The sequence below is a fragment of the Hemiscyllium ocellatum genome, chromosome 12, assembly GCF_020745735.1.
Source record: "Hemiscyllium ocellatum isolate sHemOce1 chromosome 12, sHemOce1.pat.X.cur, whole genome shotgun sequence".
In the NCBI taxonomy this organism is placed as follows: Eukaryota; Metazoa; Chordata; class Chondrichthyes; order Orectolobiformes; family Hemiscylliidae; genus Hemiscyllium; species Hemiscyllium ocellatum.
Window position 1 is genome coordinate 55,400,749 of NC_083412.1, and position 23,715 is coordinate 55,424,463.

General features: G+C 42.1%; 1 protein-coding gene across 1 annotated transcript in view; it reads right to left on the minus strand.

Annotated features, from left to right (window-relative positions):
• The window catches only part of dipk2b (divergent protein kinase domain 2B), a 44,666-nt gene that overhangs the window by 10,099 nt on the left and 10,852 nt on the right, over window positions 1-23,715 (minus strand). Inside the window, exons 2-4 of the mRNA XM_060833563.1 lie at window positions 18,808-19,072; window positions 15,508-15,681; window positions 11,511-11,799 (exon numbers count right to left, since the gene is read on the minus strand). Of these exons, the coding sequence (XP_060689546.1) occupies window positions 11,511-11,799; window positions 15,508-15,681; window positions 18,808-19,072 (728 nt within the window). The remainder of the gene's footprint in view (window positions 1-11,510; window positions 11,800-15,507; window positions 15,682-18,807; window positions 19,073-23,715) is intronic.

A 23,715-nucleotide genomic window follows, 5' to 3' on the forward strand; every position in this document is an offset into this window, starting at 1 on the left:
GTCCAGAGGCTCACTGAAGATGTTAGCTAGTATGGTGATGAAACATCTGAAAATGAACCTTCCAACTCAGCGAGCAAACTTACCTCCAGAACCTCAACCTGAGCTACAAATCTTCTCAAAACTTGATAAACCATTTTGCTTAACATTGGTGGTAGGAAAATAGTAGAAACCTTCCAACAGAAGAGAACAGAAGGATGTTTAGAAAGTAAACCTAAAATAATATATAGTCGGCATGAATTCCAAAAGAGGAAATACTTCCTAACCAATCCTGTTTATTGTTTGAGGTGGTAACAGTAGATATTAGTCATATAGTGGATGTAATTTATTTGGCTTTTCGAAGATTTCAGTACCGTGCTCCAGAATAAATTAACAAATAGGTCAGAAGATGTGAGGTCATGGGTCAAGCTGAAGAATGAATTAGAACATAGAACATGTAACAGTATAGAACAGTACAGGCCCTTTGGCCTTCGATGTTGTGCTGACCTTTTATTCTAGTCTAAGATCAAACTGACCTACATACCCTTCCTTTTACTATCACCCATGTGCCTATCCAAGAGCCACCTAAATGTCCCTAATGTATCTGACTCTATACCACTACTGGCAGTGCATTCCATGCACCCACCACTCTGTAAAGAACTGACCTCTGAAATCTCCCCAAACCTTCCTATGCCCTTAAAATAATGCCCCCTTGTGATAGCCATTTTTGCTCTGGGAAGAATTCTCTGTATATTCACTCTGTCTATGCCTCTCATTATCATGTACACCTCTATCAAGTCACCTCTCTTTCTTCTTTGCTCCAATGAGAAAAACCCTAGCTCCCTCAACTTTTCTACTCAAGCCATGCCCTCAGTACAGGCAGCATTGTGGTAAATCTCCTTTGCACCTTCTCTAAAGCTTCCACATCCTTCCTATAATGAGGCGACCAGAACTGAACACAATATCCCACAATATCCATGATCTATGGACATGGACCCCAAGATCCCTCTGTTCCTCTACACTGTCAAGAATTCTACCTTTAACTGTGTATTCTGTATTCAAATTCAATCTTCCAAAATTAATCACTTTACACTTTTCCAGGTTGAACTCCATCTGCCACTTCTTAGCCCAATTCTGCATCCAGTCAATGTCCCATTGCTACCTACAGCAGCCTTCCATACTATCCATCATTCCACCAATGTTCATGTCATCAGCAAACCTACTAACCCACCTTCCACTTCCTAATCCAAAACATTTATAAAAATTTTGAAAATCCACATGCACCACATCCACTGCTCTACATTCATCAAAGTGTTTTGTCACACCCTCAAAGACTTCAATAAGACTTATGGGGCATGATCTGCCCATCACAAGACCATGCTGACTATCTCTAATCAAACTATACTTTTTCCAAGTAATCATGAATCCTATCTCCCAGAATCCTCTCCAATAATTTACTCACCACAGACACAAGACTGACTGGTCTATAATTCCCAGGGTTGTCCCTATTCCCTTTCATGAACAAGGGAATAACATTTGCGACCCTCAGTCATCTGGCACTACTGCAGTGAACAATTACTGGATGGGATTCAAGGCAGTAAGCAGAAAGAGGGATAAAGAATGGTGAGGCAGAATGGATGAAGATGGGAATCAGTCATTTTTAGTCTTAGGGACTTGTAGTCTGAGTACTTGTAGTGGCTTTTGTAATTCTATATTCAGTTGTAGATGGTTCATGGGAATCCTGTGTGTGGGAATGGATGACATGTTTTCGAAGAGAAGAAGGCAACAATAACTGAAAACACATGTAATGGATAGCCCTGTAATTATTACTTAGCTGGACAAGGGTTAACATTATCGATTACCCTGCTTCAAACATCTTCAATAACTTGTTGGTTTGGGGCCTGATAAGAGAAGAACAAAGATTATGCACCTATCAGAAGGACTTAGATAATAACAGCTGAAGTAGTTTCATTCTAGTCAAAGATTTAACTCCTATGAACCTTGTGAAGACTGGCTTTAGGTGGGAGAAAGCCACGAGATTGCAGGAGGCAGAAGCAAATATAAATACAAGCGGATTGGATAAGTCAATATGCCACCATATTTTCTGTCATTCCAAAAGGAATATGACCACTGGCCTGAGTGACATGCATCACACCATAATCATCATGAGTTTGATGGGGTCTGCCCATTATCTGGGAGAGTGGTGTGGTCAGTTATGAAAGTCATGAAAAGGTCTCATTTGGAAGCTTGACCATGTGAAGATGGGTTCTTATCACATGAAAAGCCTAAATGTCAGCTGAATATACTTTGCGGAATAAAAAAAGGATCTGGAAGAGGCAATAGTCCAGGTTTGTAATCCTACTCTTTGTGGCACAACTATTAGCAAAACTTCAAAACAGCAAACCATGCAGTCAGCATCTATTCTAAATGGTTCGAATTGAGAAACAGAAAAAATTATTCTTAAACCCATGATGAATCTTGGTTAGACCATACTTAAGGGTAACTCGTGGTTATGGTTGTCATATTAATGAAAAGATATAGAATAGTGCGGGGCTGGAGAGAGGTTTACAATGAGGTGATTAATCATGTGATCTATGCATCAGGAAAGGATAGACAGTCTGAGTGTTCGTTCAACTGTAAAAGGTGGCTGAAAGTAACCGAACACAGATGACTTTATCCTTTTGAAAGATTTTGATAGAATTGCTACAGAAACGATGTTTCCTCTTCAGGGGAAAAACATTACTAGAGATCAGCAATAAGAGGTAGTCACCAAGACATCTGACAGGGTATTTAGAAGAAACTTCACTAACCAATAACAAGTGAGAATGTGGATTTCATGACCAAAGGGTGTGGTTGAGACAAATGGTATAGTTGCGTTTAAAGGAAAACTAAACAAGTACAATAAGCAGAAAGAGGGATAAAGAATGGTTAGACAGAGTGGATGGAGATGCAAGATGGAAAAATGCAGATGTAGCAGGATTGTTGTTATGGGTGACGTCAACTTTCCCAATATTGACTGGAATCTTCTTAGTGTAGATAGTTTGGATGGAACTGTTTTTGTCAGTTGTGTTCAGGAGGGTTTCCTTACTCAGCATGTAGACAGACTGATGAGGGGAGAGTAAAAAATGAGGTCTGCAGATGCTGGCGATCACAGCTGAAAATGTGTTGCTGGTTAAAGCACAGCAGGTTAGGCAGCATGTCAGGAAAACGGAATTCGACGTTTCGAACATAAGCCCTTCATCAGGAATGAGAGAGAGTAGCCAAGCAGGCTAAGATAAAAGGTAGGGAGGAGGGACTTGGGGGAGGGGCGATGGAGGTGGGATAGGTGGAAGGAGGTCAAGGTGAGGGTGATAGGCTGGAGTGGGGTGGGGGCGGAGAGGTCAGTAAGGAGATTGCAGGTTAGGAGGGCGGTGCTGAGTTGAGGGAACCGACTGAGACAAGGTGGGGGGAGGCGAAATGAGGAAACTGGAGAAATCTGAATTCATACCTTGTGGTTGGAGGGTTCCCAGGCGGAAGATGAGGCGCTCCTCCTCCAGCCGTCGTGTTGTTATGTTCTGCCGGTGGAGGAGTCCAAGGACCTGCATGTCCTCGGTGGAGTGGGAGGGAGAGTTAAAGTGTTGAGCCATGGGGTGGTTGGGTTGGTTGGTCCGGGCGGCCCAGAGGTGTTCTCTGAAGCGTTCCGCAAGTAAGCAGCCTGTCTCCCCAATATAGAGGAGGCCACATCGGGTGCAGCGGATGCAATAGATGATGTGTGTGGAGGTACAGGTGAACTTGTGGCGGATATGGAAGGATCCCTTGGGGCCTTGGAGGGAAGTGAGTGTGGAGGTGTGGGCGCAAGTTTTACATTTCCTGTGGTTGCAGGGGAAGGTGCCGGGGGTGGAGGTTGGGTTGGTGGGGGGTGTGGATCTGACGAGGGAGTCACGAAGGGAGTGGTCCTTGCGGAACGCTGATAGGGGAGGGAAATATATCCTTGGTGGTGGGGTCCGTTTGGAGGTGGCGGAAATGACGGCGGATGATACATTGTATGCGGAGGTTGGTGGGGTGGTAGGTGAGAACCAGTGGGGTTCTGTCTTGGTGGTGGTTGGAGGAGCGGGGCTCAAGGGCGGAGGAGCGGGAAGTGGAGGAGATGCGGTGGAGGGCATCGTCGATCACGTCTGGGGGGAATCTGCAGTCCTTGAAGCTCATCTTCCGCCTGGGAACCCTCCAACCACAAGGTATGAATTCAGATTTCTTCAGTTTCCTCATTTCCCCTCCCCCCACCTTGTCTCAGTCGGTTCCCTCAACTCAGCACCGCCCTCCTAACCTGCAATCTCCTTACTGACCTCTCTGCCCCCACCCCACTCTGGCCTATCACCCTCACCTTGACCTCCTTCCACCTATCCCACCTCCATCGCCCCTCCCCCAAGTCCCTCCTCCCTACCATTTATCTTAGCCTGCTTGGCTACTCTCTCTCATTCCTGATGAAGGGCTTATGCTTGAAACGTCGAATTTCCTCTTCCTGAGATGCTGCCTAACCTGCTGTGCTTTAACCAGCAACACATTTTCAGCTGATGAGGGGAGAGGCCAGTTTAGATTTGGTGCTCGGCAATGACCCAGGACAGGTGTCAGGTCTCACGGTGGGAGAACACTTTGGTGACAGTGACCACAACTGCCTCACATTTACCATAGGAGAAAGTGAGGACTGCAGATGCTGGAGATCAGAGCTGAAAAGCACAGCAGGTCAGGCAGCATCCAAGGAGCAGGAGAATCGGTGTTTTGGGCATAAGCCCTTCTTCAGGAATGAGGAGGGTGTGCCAAGCAGGCTAAGATAAAAGGTAGGGAGGAGGGACTTGGGGGAGGGGCATTGGGAATGCGGTAGGTGGAAGAAGGTTAAGGTGAGGGTGATAGTCTGGAGAAGGGGTGGGGGCGGAGAGGTCGGGAAGAAGATTGCAAGTCAAGAAGGCGGTGCTGAGTCCGAGAGTTGGGACTGAGATAAGGTAGGAGGAGGGGAAGTGAGGAAGCTGAGAAATCTGCATTCAACCCTACTATAGGAAAGATACACAGAGGCTTTGGAGAGGGTGCAAAGAAGGTTTATTCAGATGCTGCCTGGACTGGAGGGCTTGTCTTATGAAGAGAGATTGACTAAGCTTGGACTTTTCTCTCTGGAAGGAAGGAGGAAGAGAGGTGACCTGATCGAGGTGTACAAAATAATGAGATGCATGGATAGAGTCAATAGCCAGAGACTTTTCCCCAGGGCAGGATTGACTGGCATGAGGGGTCATAGTTTTAAGATATTAGGAGGAAGGTATAGAGAAGACATCAGAGGAAGGTTCTTCATGCAGAGAGTTGTGAATGCATATTGCCAGAGATGGTGGTGGAAGCAGTCATTGGGACATTTAAACGACTGCTGGACATGCACATGGATAGCAGTGAATTGAGGTGTGCATAGGTTAAGTTATTTTACTTTAGATTAGGAATAATCCTCGGCACAACATTGTGGACCGAAGGGCCTGTTCTGTGTTGTACTTTTCTATGTACTGCATGAGAAACAAAAGCAAATACTACGGATGCTGGAGACCTGACATATAAACAGGAAGTGCAGGAGTAACTTAGCAGGTCTGGCAGCATCTGTGGAGAGAAAGCAAAGTTAACATTTCATGTCTAGTGATGTTTCTTCGCAACAGATGTGGAAATGTTGGAAGCTGGAGGAGGGACAAGAGGTACTGAAGGGAAGGTCCGGGAAAGCTGAATGAATACTGACTCACTTTCCAGTTTGACAGTTTATAGGCCTCTGCTGTCAACTTTGAATTCTATAACTTCAGGCCTGAATGACTTTCACCTGGATATATTGTTCCCCAGTGCCTATTACTTATTTTCATGGTTTTGCTTTCAGTCAGAGCTGGCCTTTATTTTCTTCTTACCACTTATTCTGGACTGATGCCTTTTCTCTTCCCCACCATCATTGCCTCTCCCTTTGCCTTTTGTTCCATGACATTTTAGGTCTCTAATCTCCTGGCTCTTGAATCATTTCCCAAACATCCTTCCTTGCTATTCCCTTAGCCTCCACTTGAATAATACAGGAAATGCTGCATTTGAATATAGCAAGTTCCCAAAGCAGCAATATTATAATGATCAGATAATCTGATCTTGACTTGTTGTTTGACTGATGGTTAGCCAACTGGCATAACTGCCTTGTCCCTTAAAAATAGTGCCATGGAATTTTTAGCATCCAATTTAAAGGGCAGACAGCAACTCAATTTAACATCTGACCCAAAAGGCAGCACCTGCAAGTGCACAGCATTCCCTCATCACTGCTCTCTACTGTGCCCTTGTTGGGCTCAATCTCCTGGTGGGGGATTTGAACCACAGCCTCTCACTCAGACGATAAGACATAGGAGCAGAATTAGGCCATTCAGCTCATCAAATGTGTTCCATTATTCCATCAGGGTTGATATGTTTCTCATCCCATTTTCCTGCCTTCTCGAAGATTGTCCCTTCACTCTGAAGCTGGGCCCGAGGCACTCCTATTATTGGAAACATCTTCTCCACATCCACTCTATCCTGGGTTCTATATGACCCACCCTCATCCTTCTAAACTTCATCAACTACAGCCCCAAGTCCTCAACAACTCCTCATATGACAAGACCTTCACCCCCAGGGTCATCCTTGTAAACCTCCTCTGGACCCCTCCAACACAAACACATTCTTTCTTAGATTTGTGGCCCAAAACTGCTCTCAATACTCCAAATGCAGTCTGACCAGAATGTTATGCAGCCCCAGCAGTACATCTGTGATCATGTATTCTAGCCCTCTTGAAATGAATGCTAACATTGCATTTGCCTTCCCAACTGCTAACTGAACTGGTATGTTAACCTTCAGGGAGTCTTGAACTAGGACTCCCTAGTCCCTTTGTGTTTCAGATTTCTGTAGCCTTTACTCATATTTAAAGTAGTCTACACCTCTTCTTTCTACCAAAGTGCATAACCTCATACTTTCCCAGATTGTATAAGTACTACCGTTGAACCACCTGGGGATATGTTTGCTCCCACTGGATATTTGAATTGAGAGAGGAAAATGCTGCTTCTCGTCCAGTTCTATCATATAGTCCCACTACTAATTCTCCTCTACCAGCTTTTATTTGATAGCCAGAAAATAGAGCATGTTGTTCTGCTGCTGGGGAATTAATACATCAACTTCTCTCTAAGCCTTAAAGGTTTAGAACATAGAACAGTACAGCACAGAACAGACCCTTCAGCCCACGATGTTGTGCCGACCACTGATCCTCATGTATGCACCCTCAAATTTCTGTGACCATATGCATGTCCAGGAGTCTCTTAAATGTCCCCAATGACCCTGCCTCCACAACTGCTGCTGGCAACGCATTCCATGCTAAATCAACTCTGTGTAAAGAACCTGTCTCTGACATCCCCTCTATACTTTCCTCCAACCAGCTTAAAACTATGACCCTTCGTGTTAGTCATTTCTGCCCTGCGAAATAGTCTCTGGCTTTCGACTCTATCTATGCCTCTCATTATCTTGTATACCTCAATTAGGTCCCCTCTCCTCCTCCTTTTCTCCAATGAAAAAAGTCCGAGCTCAGTCAACCTCTCCTAATAAGATAAACCCTCCAGTCCAGGCAGAATCCTGGTAAACCTCCTCTGAACCCTCTCCAAAGCATCCACATCTTTCCTATAATAGGGTGACCAGAGCTGCAACAAGATCTCATGTCTCTTAAACTCGATCCCCCTGTTAATGAAAGCCAAAACACCATATGCTTTCTTAACAACCCTGTCCACTTGGGTGGCCGTTTTAAGGGATCTATGTACCTGCACCCCAAGATCCCACTGTTCCTCCACACTGTCAAGAATCCAATCCTTAATCCTGTACTCAGCTTTCAAATTCAACCTTCCAAAACGCATCACCTCACATTTATCCAGATTGAACTCCATCTGCCACCTCTCAGCCCATCTTTGCATCCTGTCAATGTCCAGCTGCAGCCTACAACAGCCCTCTATACTGTCAACGACACCTCCAACCTTTGTGTCACCTGCAAACTTGCTGACCCATCCTTCAATCTCTTCATCCAAATCATTAAGAAAAATTACAAACAGTAGAGGCCCAAGGACAGAGCTCTGTGGAACACCACTCACCACAGACTTCCAGGCAGAATATTTTCCTTCTACTACCACTCGCTGTCTTCTTTTGGCCAGCCAATTCTGTATCCAGACAGCTATGTCCCCTGAATCCCATTCCTCCTGACCTTCTGAATGAGCTTACCATGGGGAACCTTATCAAATGCCTTGCTGAAGTAAACTGACTTTGATTTCATGGCTTCATTCACATACCTGCCATCGTCCCTCAGCAGGCATTTTAATGTTACAGTTTGAGTTACAAGTGGATATCACTGTACATTTGTCTGCTGCATGTGTCATTACCCCTTTTCATTTTAAACTGATATATTTATTCAAGTTGACTGTATTTGGATTGATCAGGTTTGAAGACATCGGCAAGAAACAGATTTAAGATACAATTTAAATTACATCTTAATGCTCCAATTAATGTGCAAAAGTCATGCTCATTTTTCCAAATATGAAAGAACCTACAGATCATATGGAGTGGGACTTAACAAAGTGACTTTACATGGGAAGGTTAAGAAATAGCTGTAGGAGATAAAGTTACTGAACCACATCAATCAATAGTTTGCTCACAGGTTCAACTTATATCTATATATTAGTTAGAGAGCGACATGCATTATAGGAGCATTTCGTCCCATAATTTGAAACTCATAAAGGCTTTAAATTCTGGAATACAAATATTCTATTGCAATTCACCACTTTTTAATGTATCTTGTTCCAATTAAATTATCTGGTTTGAAGCATCAAGTTTCAAATAAGTCTAGGTTTAACCATTATTGAATGATATCACATAAAGCTGGATAGCTAATAAGGTTAGATAGTGAATTATCACCTTAAATTGAATTTTATAAATGACATAACTTTAGCCAGACATTAACTCCAACCAAAGAATCATTTGAATGTGCAAAGCTGCATTCGAGTAGAAGTAAGGAAATTAAAGAGTGGGAAGCCCCAGGCGGGTGTTGGACAGGGACAAGTTACAAGACAGGTTCTCCTCGGAGAATGATGAATGGTAAAAGAAACTCATGGAAATGTATTCAAATAACATGGTATATATTATAACATTATATAATTAATATGTAAGCTAGTTTAAAATCAATTGATATAATAACACTCTGTGGTTTTATGTCATGCTTTTAACATCAAAACATCCAAGGTGCTCCACATTGGCATCATCAGACAAAATTTGACAAAATACTGAGCCAGATGTGGATATATGATAACAATAATCCCGAGATCACGTCAAAGAGAAACATTTGGAAGGGTACGTTTAAGGAGGAAAGAGAGATACAGAATAAAGAGATTGAGATTTCAGAGATTTTGGCCCCAGTGTCTGAAAGTGTGACCATCACAGGCTGGAGGATAGTCAATCTGGGATGTGAAATGGTCTGAATGAGAGGATGTTAGGAATCTTTGAGGATGGTAGAGCTGGAACAGATTACAGAGATAGAGAAATAGAGACCATGGAGGAATTTGAGAGTAAGAATTAGAATTGGAATGTTGAAACATGCTTAATTTATAATCAGCAAGCAAATGGATCGCTTGTGAACAGGATTTGATGTGAGGTAGGGGAGAGCTAGCAGAGTTTTGGTTGAATTTATAGTGGTTACATTTGAACATCTGAATTAGGAGCAGAGCTCTGATCCCTGATCCCGCTTTGACATTCAATGAAATCATGGCTAATCTAATTGCTCTATATTCCTGCCTATCCTGAATAACTTTTCACCCTCCAGCTATCAACAATCTATACCACCTCCACCTTAAAAAAAACACTCAATTCCTCTTCTTCCAATGCCTTTAGAGGATCATAGGTTCCAAAGACTTACAGCCCTCAGTGCAAAAAAAAATTCTCTTTATATCTCGCCTTAGATGGGCGACCCCCTTATTCTTAAACAGTGACCTCTAGTTCTAGATTCTCCAAGAGAAAACATCTTGTCCACATCAACTCTGACAAGATCCCTATTATGGTTTAAGAAGAACCAGGAACATTTACCAACAGCAGGACGTTTCTGAAGGAGGTGTACGGTCTGCAGGCAGCTAAGTTATAACTTTTTCCCACTCAAAATGGCCAATGACATTGTTATGAAGTTGTTAGGTGCTCAGACTCTTAAAATGGCTGTCTACTGTACTAACCAAATATATAGCAATCTCTCAGGATCTTGTATCTTTTGATCAAATCTCTTCCTCCTCTTCTAAACTCCAGCCTAGTCTCCCCAACCTTTCCTCCTTAGATGACATACTCATTCCAGGTACAAACCTGGTAAACCTACTCTCAATTACTTGCAGCACATTTTCATCCTTCCTTCTTGAAGGTGACTAACACTGTACATAATACCCCAGGTATGCTCTCATCAATGCTCTGTGAATCTTAACCTCTTTATTTTTGTATTCAATGTCCCTCTCAATAACATTCTATTGGCTTTCCTGATTACTTGCTGGGTCTGCAAACTGACCTCAAATTTCTCTGCATCTCACAGCTCTGTAACCTCTCATCCTTTAGATAATATGCTTCTTCTACATGCTTCCTGCCAAAATAGGCATTTTCACATTTCTCCCATGATTAGACAGATCTTTGTCTATCCATTTAACCTATCTGTGTCCCTCTGTAGGCTCTTTATGCCTTCTTTGCAACTTATGTTCCTGACTATCTTTGTGCCATCAGCAAATGTAGCAACCATTCCTTTGGTGTCTTCATCCAAATCATTTATATCAACTGCACATAGTTGAGAGCCCAACACTGGTCCCTGTTGCACACCACTCATCAACCAGAAAATAACCATTTATGCCTGTTCTGAGTTTCTTCTTAGCTAACCAATCTTCTATTAATGCTAGTGTGTTACTCTTTATACTATGAGTTTTACATTCCACAGTAACCCCTGTCACATAACAAATCCCTTCTGCAAATATAAGTACAGTATGTGCACTAGTTCCCTGTTATCCATAGTGCAAATTATTTCTTCAAATAACTCCAATGCATTGGCTAAACATGATTTTGTTTGCAAAGAAGTTAGAAGACAGGGCAGTCTGAGAGTCAGGCCAGATTTAACTAGCACTGCCTATACAAATGTTAGTCTGTGATGCCAACACAACTAAAGCAGAAGAAGACGTAGACTCAAAATGAAGTCTTTAGATAACAAAGGCACAGACGAGGGTTTCAGCAGTGGTTGCACTGAGAAAGTGCAGTTGTTCAATGTTACACAAGCAGAAGTAAGAGATCTTAGTGTGAATGCTTGGAAGCTCCTCTCTTGATCAAATATTGTCCTACCGTTACTGACAGGCCAGTTCAATCTCAGAAGTTGCTGGGGAGGGAGATGGGTTAACAGAAGAGAACTACAAAAGTCTTACATCCTTTTGACAGCATTAAATAGTATTCTGTGATAATAGGAGCTGCTAAATAAAGAAGCCACAACAAATGCTCACCTTCCTGTTGATCGATGATGCCAATAGTGCTGGTGTCTGTAATATAAAGACGTCCATCCTCAAAAGTACCAAACATGTTGTCATGGACACTGGTGTAGTAGAAGAAATAATTCAAGTCATTGTTTTTCATGGAGTGAGTAATTTGCAGAAGCTGGTAGGCGATGTCTACAATGACCTCCAGAGATGCATTATAAAATTCTCTGATGGAATTAGTCCATGGAGTCACAATTACTCGACCACAAGATCCAAAATAGCGCAAAAATGGCCATCCTTCTATCCCTGGAAAAAGCTGAAAGAGAACCTCTGTCAATTTTGTAGGACAGTAATGGATTTTCACAGTTCTAATCAATTTAAAGCATTAGTAAGCGTGTCTGTTCCTTTTGAAGGTAATTATAGAAGGTTAATCATGTAAAGCTGACTGAGGAGGCCGACACAGCCTCTGTGCCTTGAAAGAAGGATTGAATATGTTCTTCATTGGATCAGGGATCAGATCATGATGATTGCTTGGGTTGGTTTTAATCGCCAGAGAAAGAAAATTTCCATTGCTTATTGGTCTGCATTTCTAAGGAGATAATATGAATGTGGATCAGGCAGGGGGAAGGATTTGGTGGAAGTCTGCTGCCAGTTTAGGAACTGGCATAGTGTGGAATGTGTGTCTTGCAGAAGAATTGTTATTGTGTATTTATAAATCATTTCTGCTGGCATGTTACATTTAGGCTTTGAGTTAACTGTGTTACTTAAAAGATAAATTGAATTTGACAAATCCTTCCTTAACGAAAGCAAAACTATGCACACTACTCCAGGTGTGGTCTCACCCAAACTGTATATGATTGCAGCAAACATCCTTGCTGTTACATTCCACGTTCCAAATTCCTCTCAAGAAAAATTAAGGTATGATTTATCTTCCCAACTGCTTGCAGAAGCTGTGTGTTATCTTTTTGATCAGGAACACCAAAATCATATAATGACTTCAGCAGTAAAGGAGCCCATTTACCCCGAGGTATTCACAGTTTTTCACAAAAACTAGTCATCTTATCTCACTATCCATTTTCCCTGCAGTTTTTCTCTTTTCAGATAATTATCCAATTGTCTTTTGAAGATTTTAATTGACCCTGTTTTCACCATACTTGCAGACTTTGTTTTCCAGATCCTAATCACTTGCTGCATAAAGTTTCCCTTCTTTACCAACTACCTTGAAGCTGTATCCTCTGGTTCAGGATCATTCTGTCAAGGGGAGCAGTTCCTGACTTCCTACTGATCATGATGTTGAACAGTGATATCAAATCCACTTGTCCAGGGTGAAAACCCCCAGTTTCTCCAATCTATCCACATAGGTGAAGTTCCTCATTCCTGAAGCCATCATCATGAATCTTTCCTGCATCCTTTCTGATACAACACTTCAGAAAGGATCTAAACTGGACCTAAACTCCTGCACATCAACATTTAGTAATCTCCCAGCATTTAAAAAGTACTCTGCTTTCACTTGTCCTACCAACGTGTACACTTTTGCACTGCCCCGAAATAATACTCTATTGCTGCCTTCTTATACACTCACTAAGTGGTCTATGTTTACTTGCAGCCTCTTGCATCTTCCTCATAGTTCATTTCCCACCTCATTTTATACCATCAGCAAACTTGGATTTGCTAGTCTCAAGTCCCACATATAATTCATTCATACAGATTATAAATAGCAACGATCTCAGTTTTGATTCTTTCAATGCTCCACTAGTTACATCCCATTGTGTCTTTTCACTCTTACACTGCTTCCTGTCCATTAACTATTCCCCAACCCATGCTACTGTTTTACCAATAATTTCATGTGTATTATTTGTATGTAAGGATTGCTTGTGTGACATCAATTTGAATGTCTTCTGTCAATCCAAATATATTACATTGGCAGGTTTCCATTCAACTACCCCATTAGTTTCAACCTCAGAAACCTAATATATCTGTCAACCAGAAATTTCCATTCAAAACATTTTACTGACTCTACCTAATTGTTTTATGATTTTACAAGTGCCCTATTATCACTCCCTTAACATACTCTAACATTATCCCAACTGCTGATGCCAAAATAACTGGCTAATAATTCATTGTTTTACATTTCCTCCTTCTTTGAGCAACAGCGTTATATTTAGTGTTCCAACGTGGGGTTCCATTCTGGAATCAAGGTAATTCATGATGATCATTACCCAATTACATTCAGGTTATTGGGAGGGTGTGGGACATACATAGGCATTTGGGCAGCAGAGAGAGATATAATCAACACAAGAATGATATAACAACCGGAAACAAGTTGGTCAGTCACATGTTTACACGTAAACCTTAAACTTAAAATAAGATAAATGAGATGATTAAATTTAAACAAGTTCAGACAATTTATTTATAAAAAAAACAAAATAAACCAACTTGATGAAACATAGATTATAATCAAATAAAGCAACGCTAATTAGGGAGACTTATTTCTGATCAAGCTGTTCAGAGATGTTATTATAAATCACTAATGTGGTGTGGAATTTGTACCTGGGCCTCCTGACTGAGTGGAAGGGACTTCACCACTATGCATCAAGATGGTTAGGGTGAGCATTTTCAGATGGTGTAACCTACAGCATGTAATATTTAATGGGCTACATTGTAATCCCCACAGGACACACTTACAACTCAAGGAGCTTCCATTCATTGCTGTTGTGCTAAACCCTGAGGTGCACATGTTGTGAGGCATCATAGACGAGCAAATATAACCTGAACACTGAAGAACTGATATGGTTCTCGATAGTGCTTTGGAACAAGAGCACGTAAATGAAAGTCAATGAGGTAACAGAACGTGGAGCAAAGATAGAGGAGCCTCCACTATTGCCCTTAACCAATGGGAATGAGTTCCTTGCTTCCTGAGTGAGGACACAAACCATTTAAAAAATTTGAAAGCAAGCATGAGAAATGAAAATTGAGATGTTGTTTGACCAGGAGATAACGTTACCCTGGGAGGAGAAGGATGATGGGTGAATTGGGGTGGAGAGGGTGGTGGAACTAAAGACAATGAGTAAGAACACTGGCAGCAGAGTTTTAAATCACTTCACATTTACTGAGAGCAGAATGTGAGGACAGACTGAAGAGTATTAGACTGGTTGAGTCTGGAGGCAGTGAAAGCATGGGTAAGGATTTTAGCTGCAGAAGAGCTGACACGGGAGATATTTAATATATCCACTTTCTTTGCAACAAGCTTCTTTAACAGCTTAGGATATAAGCCATCAGGTTCAGGCGATTTGTCAACTTCTACTCCATTTAATTTCATTGATATTTTGCTTTGTGAATGTATTCCCCTTAAGTTGCTCATTCTAATTAGATTCTCAGTTCTCCGTTATTCTTTGTTTCATTAAACTCGATTCTAGGGAGCTTTAACATTTTCTTAAGACAGAATGGGCAGCTTTGACTTTCATTATTAAATGCATTTTTAGGTTTACCCAGGAGACATCGCTATGAAATTCTTGATAGTCCACTTGAATATTTGGTATTATTGAAGTTGCTTGATAATTTATAATATTTCTAATTAGGGCAGCACAATGGCCCCATGGTTAGCACTGCTGCCTCACAGTGCCAGGGACCCGGGTTCGATTCCCACTTTGGGTGACTGTCTGTGTGGAGTTTGCATATTCTCCCTGTGTCTGCGTAGGCTTCCCCCCACTATCCACAAATGTGCGGCCCAGGTGAATTGGCCGTGCTAAATCGCCCATAGTGTTCAATGCATTAGTCAGGGGTAAATATGGGGAAAGGGTATCAGTGGGTTACTCTTTGAAGAGTTAGTGTGGACTTGTTGGGCCGAAGGGCCTGTTTCATACTGTAGGGAATCTAATCTGATTCATCTCAAAGACAAAGCTCATATCATAAACAAATACTTTAAGTATTTTTATCATTAGATTTGATTCCACATTGAATTTGTAGCTTACTCAGTGAGAGAGGGTTGATATTAAAAGTGACCAGGAGCAGTAAGGAGTTGTACCTGCAGTACGATGGGGTGGGTGTTGACAGACAAGGTGTAGAGCAGACGGAGTTTATCCCGATCAGTGAACTGGCGCATCAGGACACTGCCCGAGTCCCTCACTTCAGCGTAACGCCGAACAATCCGGTCCAACAGCCGTTGGGATGGACATCTCAACAAAGGGCTAGGGAGACTCTGTAGTGCAAAACAATATGTGGCAGTAGAAAAAACAACAACAAAGGTTATTCACAGGAATTCAGAACTCTTAACTAAAACTAGAAGCACTCTGCTGCTAGTAACTTATTCTGATTTCAGTGTTGTTCATGCTCTTCTTTCCTCCTTATTCTGGAGAATCAATAGCTGGGTGAATCCTGTCCTGTATTTTGACAGACATCGGATTAGACTGTTTTGGCTCAGATTTATCAGGCAGCAATGAAATGACTTGCTGCATACCTTGAGGAAAGCTGCTGAAAAATAGCTATTGATCTCTGCAACATGGATATCCCAACATTAGACTGAATTAGGCAACAAATCAAATGGATCTCCAGGTATCCAGGAACTATGTTACCATCAAACAGTCTTGAATGTTGAAGTATTCTAATTGACAGCAAACCAAATAAACTGAAAACAATTTATAACCGGTTCACCGGTCTATAGTTCCCTGGCTTGTCCTTACCACCCTTCTTAAACAGTGGCACTACGTTAGCCAACCTCCAGTCTTCCGGTACCTCACCTGTGACTATTGATGATACAAATATCTCAGCAAAGGGCCCAACAGTCATTTCCCTAGCTTTCTACAGTGTTCTAGGGTACACCTAATCAGGTCCTGGGAATTTATCCATCTTTCTGTATTTTAAGACATCCAGCACTTCCTCCTCTGTAAAATGGACATTTTTCAAGATGTCACCATCTATTTCCCCACTTTCTATATCTTTCATGTCCTTTTCCACAGTAAACACTGATGCAAAACATTCATTTAGTATCTCCCCCATCTCCTGTGGCTCCACACAAAGGCCGCCTTGCTGATGTTTGAGGGGCTCTATTCTCTGCCTAGTTACTCTTTTATCCTTAAGGAGAATCCAAAGGGTTTTTATAACTCTATTTGCCAAAGCTGTCTCATTCCCCTTTTTTGCCCTCCTGATTTACCTCTTAAGTATACACCTATTGTGAGGATTCACTCAATCTCTTTTGCCTATACCTGACAAATGCTTCCTTCTTTTTTCCACCAAAACCTCAATTTCTTTAGTCATCCAGCATTCCCTACACCTACCAGCCTTGCCTTTCACCCTAACAGGAACATACTGTCTCTGGACTCTCATTATCTCATTTTTGAAGGCTTCTAATTTTCCAGCCATCCATTTACATGTGAACATCAACCCCTAATCAACTTTTGAAAGTTCTTGCCTAATGCTGTCAAAATTGGCCTTCCTTCAATTTAGAAATTCAACATTAAGACCTGGTCTATCCTTTTTCATCAGTATTTTAAACAAATAGAATTATGGTCACTAGCCCCAAAGTGCTCCCCCACTGACACCTCAGTTATCTGCCCTGCCCTATTTCCCAAGAATAGGTCAAGTTTGCAGATGTCACCAGAATTAGAGGTGTAGTGGACAGAGAAGAAGATTACCTCAGAGTACAAGAGGATCTTGATTGGATGAGCCAAAGGGCTGTGATGTGGAAGATACAGGTTAATTTAGATAAATGTGAGGTGTTGCAGTTTGGAAAGACAAATCAGGGTAGGACTAATATGTTTAATGGTAAGGTCCTGGAGAGTGTTGCTGAACAAAGAGACCTTGGAGTGCAGGTTCATAGTTCCTTGAAAGTAGCGTCATAGGTAGATAGGATAGTGAAGAAAGCATTTGGTATGCTTTCCTTTATTGGTCAGAGTATTGCGTACAGGAGTTGGGAGGTCATGTGGCTATACAGGACATTGGTTAGGCCACTTTGGGAATATTGTGTCCCTCTTATCAGAAAGATTTTGTGAAACTTGAAAGGGTTCGGGAAAGATTTACAAGGATGTTGCCAGGGTTGGAGATTTTGAGAGGTTGAATAGGCTGGTGCTGTTTTCCTTGGAGCGTCAGAGGCTGAAGGTTGACCTTAGAGAGATTTTTAAAATCATGAGGGGCGTGGATAGTGTAAATAGACAAAGTCTTTTCCCTGGGGTGGGGGAGTCCAGAACTAGAGCACATAAGGTTTAGGGTGAGAGGGGTAGATATAAAACGGACCTAAGGGGCAACTTTATCATGTGTATGGAATGAACTGTCAGAGGAAGTGGTGGAGGCTCAGAACAATTGCAACATTTAAATGGCATCTGGATGGGTATATGAATAGGAAGCGTTGAGGGATATGGGCCAAGTGCTGGCAAATGGGACTAGATTGGGTTGGGCTATCTGGTCAGCATGGACGAGTTGCACTGAAGGGTCTGATTCCCTGCTGTACATCTCTCTGACTGTGTGACTGTGTAACTGGGACATCTTCCTTGGTTCTGTTTGCTGACCCCATGCACCAGCATCCTCACCGTCGGTAGGACATGGAAGCAGACCCTGAATCCAGCCCAGATGGTACAGGAATCAAACCCCATGTTATAGGCACTAATCTAATCCACACCAGGTCTCTGGCCAATTCGCCCCAAGGAATCTGTGATAATGGCTACTTTTATGAGGATATTGTAGTTGAGAGCTTTCGATCAGTGATTAGATATTATCTGTAATGTGGAAACAGGCCATTCGGCCCAACAAGTCCACACCAACCTTCTGAAGAATAACCCACCCAGACCTATTTCCCCCTAACACTACAGGCAATTTAGCATGGCCAATTCACCTGGCCTGCACATCTTTGGACTGTGGGAGGAAACCGGAGCACCCGGAGGAAACCCATGCAGACATGGGGAGAATGTGCAAACTCCACACAGACAGTCACCGGAGGCAGGAATCGAACCGGGGTCCCTGGTGCTATGAGGCAACAGTGCTAACCAGTGAGCCTGCTGCCTCTCATCATCCAGTGATTAACAGCATCTTCAGGAATGTTTCACTCCTACATGATTCAGTAGGATTCAGCAATGTTCTTACAATGTCTGTACATCTCCCTTCATTGTCTATCGTGTTATTACCTAACAATTTCATACTATCCACTGCACCCAGTTACAAAACATGGTTTATTTAATTTGATTTTTTTTAAGTTGTGGCAGGTCACTTAATCCTTCTACATCTCTCAAACTTGACTGGTGATTACTTGTTTCTTGCCAGCCACTTGATCATCTTAGGTTAATATAATTGAATAAATTTGGTCGTATATTCCAGACCTATTGATTCAGAAACATACCTGAACTAAATCAGCAGTCAGCCGATCAGCTGCCAGCCATTTCTGGAATCGTTCAGTGTTTCTCAGAACATTCTCAATGCTGCATGTGGCTTTCTTTGAAGCTGAGGTGCAAATTTTCCAATCAGAAAGTTCATCTTGAAACTTGCTTTGTAACCGAGAGATGATGACTGGCTTCCAGTTCTCTGTATCAGCAGTGTAATTCGCAAAGTACGTCGTCTTGTGGCTAGGAGGGAGTTTTAAACCTGCAGATAACCAGTTTTCAAACCTGCAAACAGTCATGTCATTTCTGTTACAGATGTTGAGACGTGAGAGCTGGGTTTATGAATGGAGTAGAACTTTATACCTTACTGTTCTATAATTCACAAACATGTTATACATCTTTGTTCTTTCACCATAAATCTGTTTATTTATGACGTCAAACAAATTCACAGACCTTGTTGCAGAATTCAGTTGGTCATGACAAAAATGAAGTTTAGTTTTTCTATGTATGGCATTCTTTGAGCTGTTGACAGAAGTCAAATTGAGTTTGAATTGAACTGCATTTTGAATTCTTGAAATCAGGCCTCTACCATTACATGAAACAACTCTTGTCAATCTCACAAATGACATCCAATGTGACTTTGACAAAGGTTAGCTAAGTATCCTCATTGTTCTTGACCTCTCTGCAGCATCTGTCACAGTTGGACACATTATCCCTGCCCAATGCCTTTCCACCATTATCCAGTTAGGAGGGACTGCACTTGGCATGTTCCATTTTAAAATATCCACTAGTAGCCAAAGTATTTTTATATAAGCCCATAACATCATAAGATATAGGAGTAGATACCAGGCCATTCAGCCCATTGAGTCCGCTCCACCATTCAATCATCACTGATAAGTTTCTCAACCCCATTCTCCTGCTTTCTTCCTGTATGCCTTGATCCCCTTGACAATCAAGAACCTATCTATCTCAGTCTTATATATACTCGATAACCTGGCCTCCACAACCTTCTGTAGCAATGAATTTCATGGATTCACCACTCTCTGGCTGAAGATGTTTCTCCTTATCTCCATTCTAAAAGGTCTTCCCTTTACTCCAAGGCTGTGCCCTCAGGTCCTCGTCTCTCCTACTAATGAAAACATCTTCCCAACATCCACTCTGTCCAGACCATTCAGTATTCTGTAAGTTTCAATTACATCTTTCTGAATTCTATCAAGTGTAAACCCAGAGTCCTCAAACGTACCTCTCTGTTAAGCATTTCATTGCTGGGACTATTCCTGTGAACGTCCTCTGAACACGCTCCAGGGCCAGTGCATTCTTCCTGACATATGGGGCCCAAAACTGTGCACAATACTCCAAATATGGTCTGACCAAAACTATATAAAGCCTCAGAGGTATATTCCTGCTTTTATATTCAAGTCCTCTCAAAATAAATGCCATTTGCTTTCCTAACTGCTGCACAACCTGCACGCTTATTTTGAGCAAATCCTGGACAAGAAATCCCAAGTCTCTTTGCACTTTAGACTTCTGAATTTTCTCCCCATTTAGAAAACAGTCCATGCATCTATTCTTCCTACTAAAGTGCATAGCTTCATATTTTCCTATCTTGTACCCCATCTGTTACTTTCCCAATTCTCCTCATCTGTACAAATCCTTCTGCAGCTTCCCCGCTGCCTCAAGGCTACCTGCCCCTTTACCTATCTTTGTATCATCCACAAACTTAGCCAGAATGCCCTCAGTTCCTTCATCCAGATCATTGATGTATAAAGTGAAAAGTTGTAGTCCCAACACTGAGCCTTGTGGAATATCACTTGTCACCAGCTGTCATCTTGAAAAAGACCCTTTTATATCCTCACTCTCTGCTTTCTGCCAGACAGCCAGACTTCTACCCATGTTAGCACCTTGCCTCTAACACCAAGGGCCCTTATCTTACTCAGTCGCCTCCTGTGTGGAACCTTGTCAAAGGCCTTCTTGAAGTCCAGGTAGATAACATCCATTGGCTCTCCTTGGTCAAACCTGCTCACTACTTCCTCATAGAATCCTAGCAGATTTGTCAGGCATGACCTCCCCTTGATGAAACCATGCTGATTCTGCCCTATTTTACCATACACTTCCAACTATTCAGAAATCTCATCCTTCACAATGGATTCCAGAATCAAGATTAGGCTAATCATCCAATAATTTTCCATTTTTGCCTTACTCCCTGTTTAAACAGATGTGTTACATTAGAGATTTTCCAGTCCTCTGGGACCCTCCCTATATCTAGCGATTCCTTTCACACTCTCTTCAGCTACCTCCCTTAAAACTCTGGGGTGTAGTCCATCTGGTCCAGGTGATTTATCCACCTAAAGGCCATTCCGTTTTTCTAGCACTTCTCCTTGGTGATGACCACCTTACTCAGCTCTGTCCCTTCACTCTCTTGATTGTTGGGATATTATTTACATCTTCCACCATGAAGACTGATGAAAGATTCAGCCATTTCCTTGTTCCCCACTACTATCTCTCCATCATCATTTTCCAATGGCCCAATGTCCATTTTTGCCTCTCTTTTGCCTTCTCTATATCTAAAGAATCTCTTACAGTCTTCCTTTATATTACTGACTAGTTTACCCTCCTATTTAATCTCCTCCTTCCTTCCTTATTTTTTTGTTGCCCTCCGTTGGTCTTTGTAAGCTTCCAAATCCTCTGGTTTCTCACTGCCTTTTGCCAAATTATATTTTTTCTCTTTTGCTTTTTTGCTATCCCTGACTTCCTTAGTCAGCCATGATTACTTCATCTTTCCTATACCATGCTTCTTTTTCCTCGGGATGAATCTCTGCGTGTCTCCTGAATTACTCCCAGAAACTCCTGCCCTTACTGTTCCATTGTCTTCCCTACTAGGCTCCTCTGCCAGTCTATTCTACCCGACTCCTCCTTCATACTTCTATTGTTGCCTTTATTCAGCTGTAATACAGTTATCTCTGATTCTATCTTCTTCCTCTCAAACTGCAGAGTATATTCAACCATATTGTGGTCACTATCTCTGAAGGGTTCCTTCACCTTCAGCTCCCTTATCATGTCTGCCTCATTGCACAGCACGAAATCCTGTATTGCCTGTTCCTTCGTGAGCTCCACTATAAGCTGTTCGAAAAAGCCATTTCATAGATATTCCACAAATTCTTTTTCTTGCACTCCACTTCCAATCCACCTGTATGTTGATATCCCCCATGATAATTTTGCCTTTCCAACGCATCTTTTCTAATTCCTGGTGTATTCTCTGCCTCAGCTCCTAACTACTATTTGGAGGCCTATATATAACCCCCAACTATGGTTTTTTTTTAACCTTTGCGATTCCTCAATTCTGCCCACACAGATTTTACGTCATTTGACCTTACTTCGTTTCTTGCTACTTGTGGAATGCTGGTCAATAAATATTAGCCTGTCCTAGTTGACCTTGAGAAGGTGGTGGTGTTCCAGTCCAAGTGTTGTTGGTTGACCCACAATGCAATTAGGCAGGGAATTTCAGTATTTTGACCCTGTGACAGTGAAGGAAATAGCAATATCTTCCCAAGTCAGGGTGGTGAGTGGCTTGGAGGGGAGCTTGCAGGATGTGGTGTTCCCAAGTCCTGGCTGCCCTTGTCCTTCTAGATAGAAGTGGTTATGGATTTGGAAAGACCTTTGGTGAATTTCTACAGTGCACCCTGTAAATAAAGCACACTGCTGCTGCTAAGCGTTGACAGTGGAGGGATCTGGATCTGTGGATGTGGTGGCAATCAAGTGGGTTGATTTGTCCTGGATGGTAATATCCAAGCAAGTAGGGAGTATTCCATCACACCCCTGACTTATGCCTTGTAGCCATTGCATTAACGTGGTGAGTCCAGCTGAGTTTCTGAACAATGATAACCGCAAGGATGTTGATAGTGGGCAACACCATTGGATGTCAAGGGGCAGAGGTTAGATTGTCTCTTATTGGAGATGCTCATTGCCTACCATTTATATAGCATGAATGTTATTTCCCACTTGTCAAAGCAAGTCTGGATTTTGTCTAGAACTTGCTACATTTGAACATTGACTTCTGCAGCATCTGAGGAGACATGAATGTTGTTGAACATTATGTAATCATCAGCAAACGTCCCCACTTCTGACCTTATGATTGGAGGGAAGGTCATCAGTGAAGCAGCTGAAGATGGTTGGACCAATGACACTGCCCTGAGGAACTCCAACCCTTTGCTCTCAAAAATCTACAGCTGAGCCAGACTGTTTGCAACTTTGAGCTCCAACTAGATATCTGCACTATTACTCGGACAGCTAATTCCTGCCTCTGTAATATCACTTCATGCTAGTCCTTTCTCAGTTTGCTGCCATTGAAATGTTCATCTCTTGATTTGACTATTTCAGTTCACTCTTGCTCTGTCTCCTATGTTCTACCCTTAGGGAAGTTGAGATTAACCAAAACCCTCTCCTGCCTGTGTTTTTCTGCACAGCGAGTTGGAGCTGTGCTGAGTTTGGGGGGAAACAGATATAACAATGACATAACAAAGCCATGATTGGTTGTTGCCCAGCTACTGCTGTTAGTGATTGGGTTTGAACTCCAGTCATTTTGAAAAATCTAAACTTTTCGATGAATACAGTTGAAGTAAGAATTTCTGGACACTGGTGAAGGAGCTGATTTGTGGTAAGGGTGAGGAATTTTGCAATTTATTTCTAATCTCCAGTTTGTAATTAATAGTCCTAGAATAAGGTTAAAGTCAGCAAAAGCAACTGAAGTTAAATTACTTCATTAAAATGTACAAGCTTGAGGGACGGCAGGACAGCTAAGGAGAATGCCAGTCCTTTGGTGTGTGGAGAGAAAGGTGGCATTTCTTATGATCCAGACTAACCCATTTACACCAAGTATAATCCAAGTTTCAGCTTTGGATTTCAGCAGCTAGAGTCATTAAGATGCATCA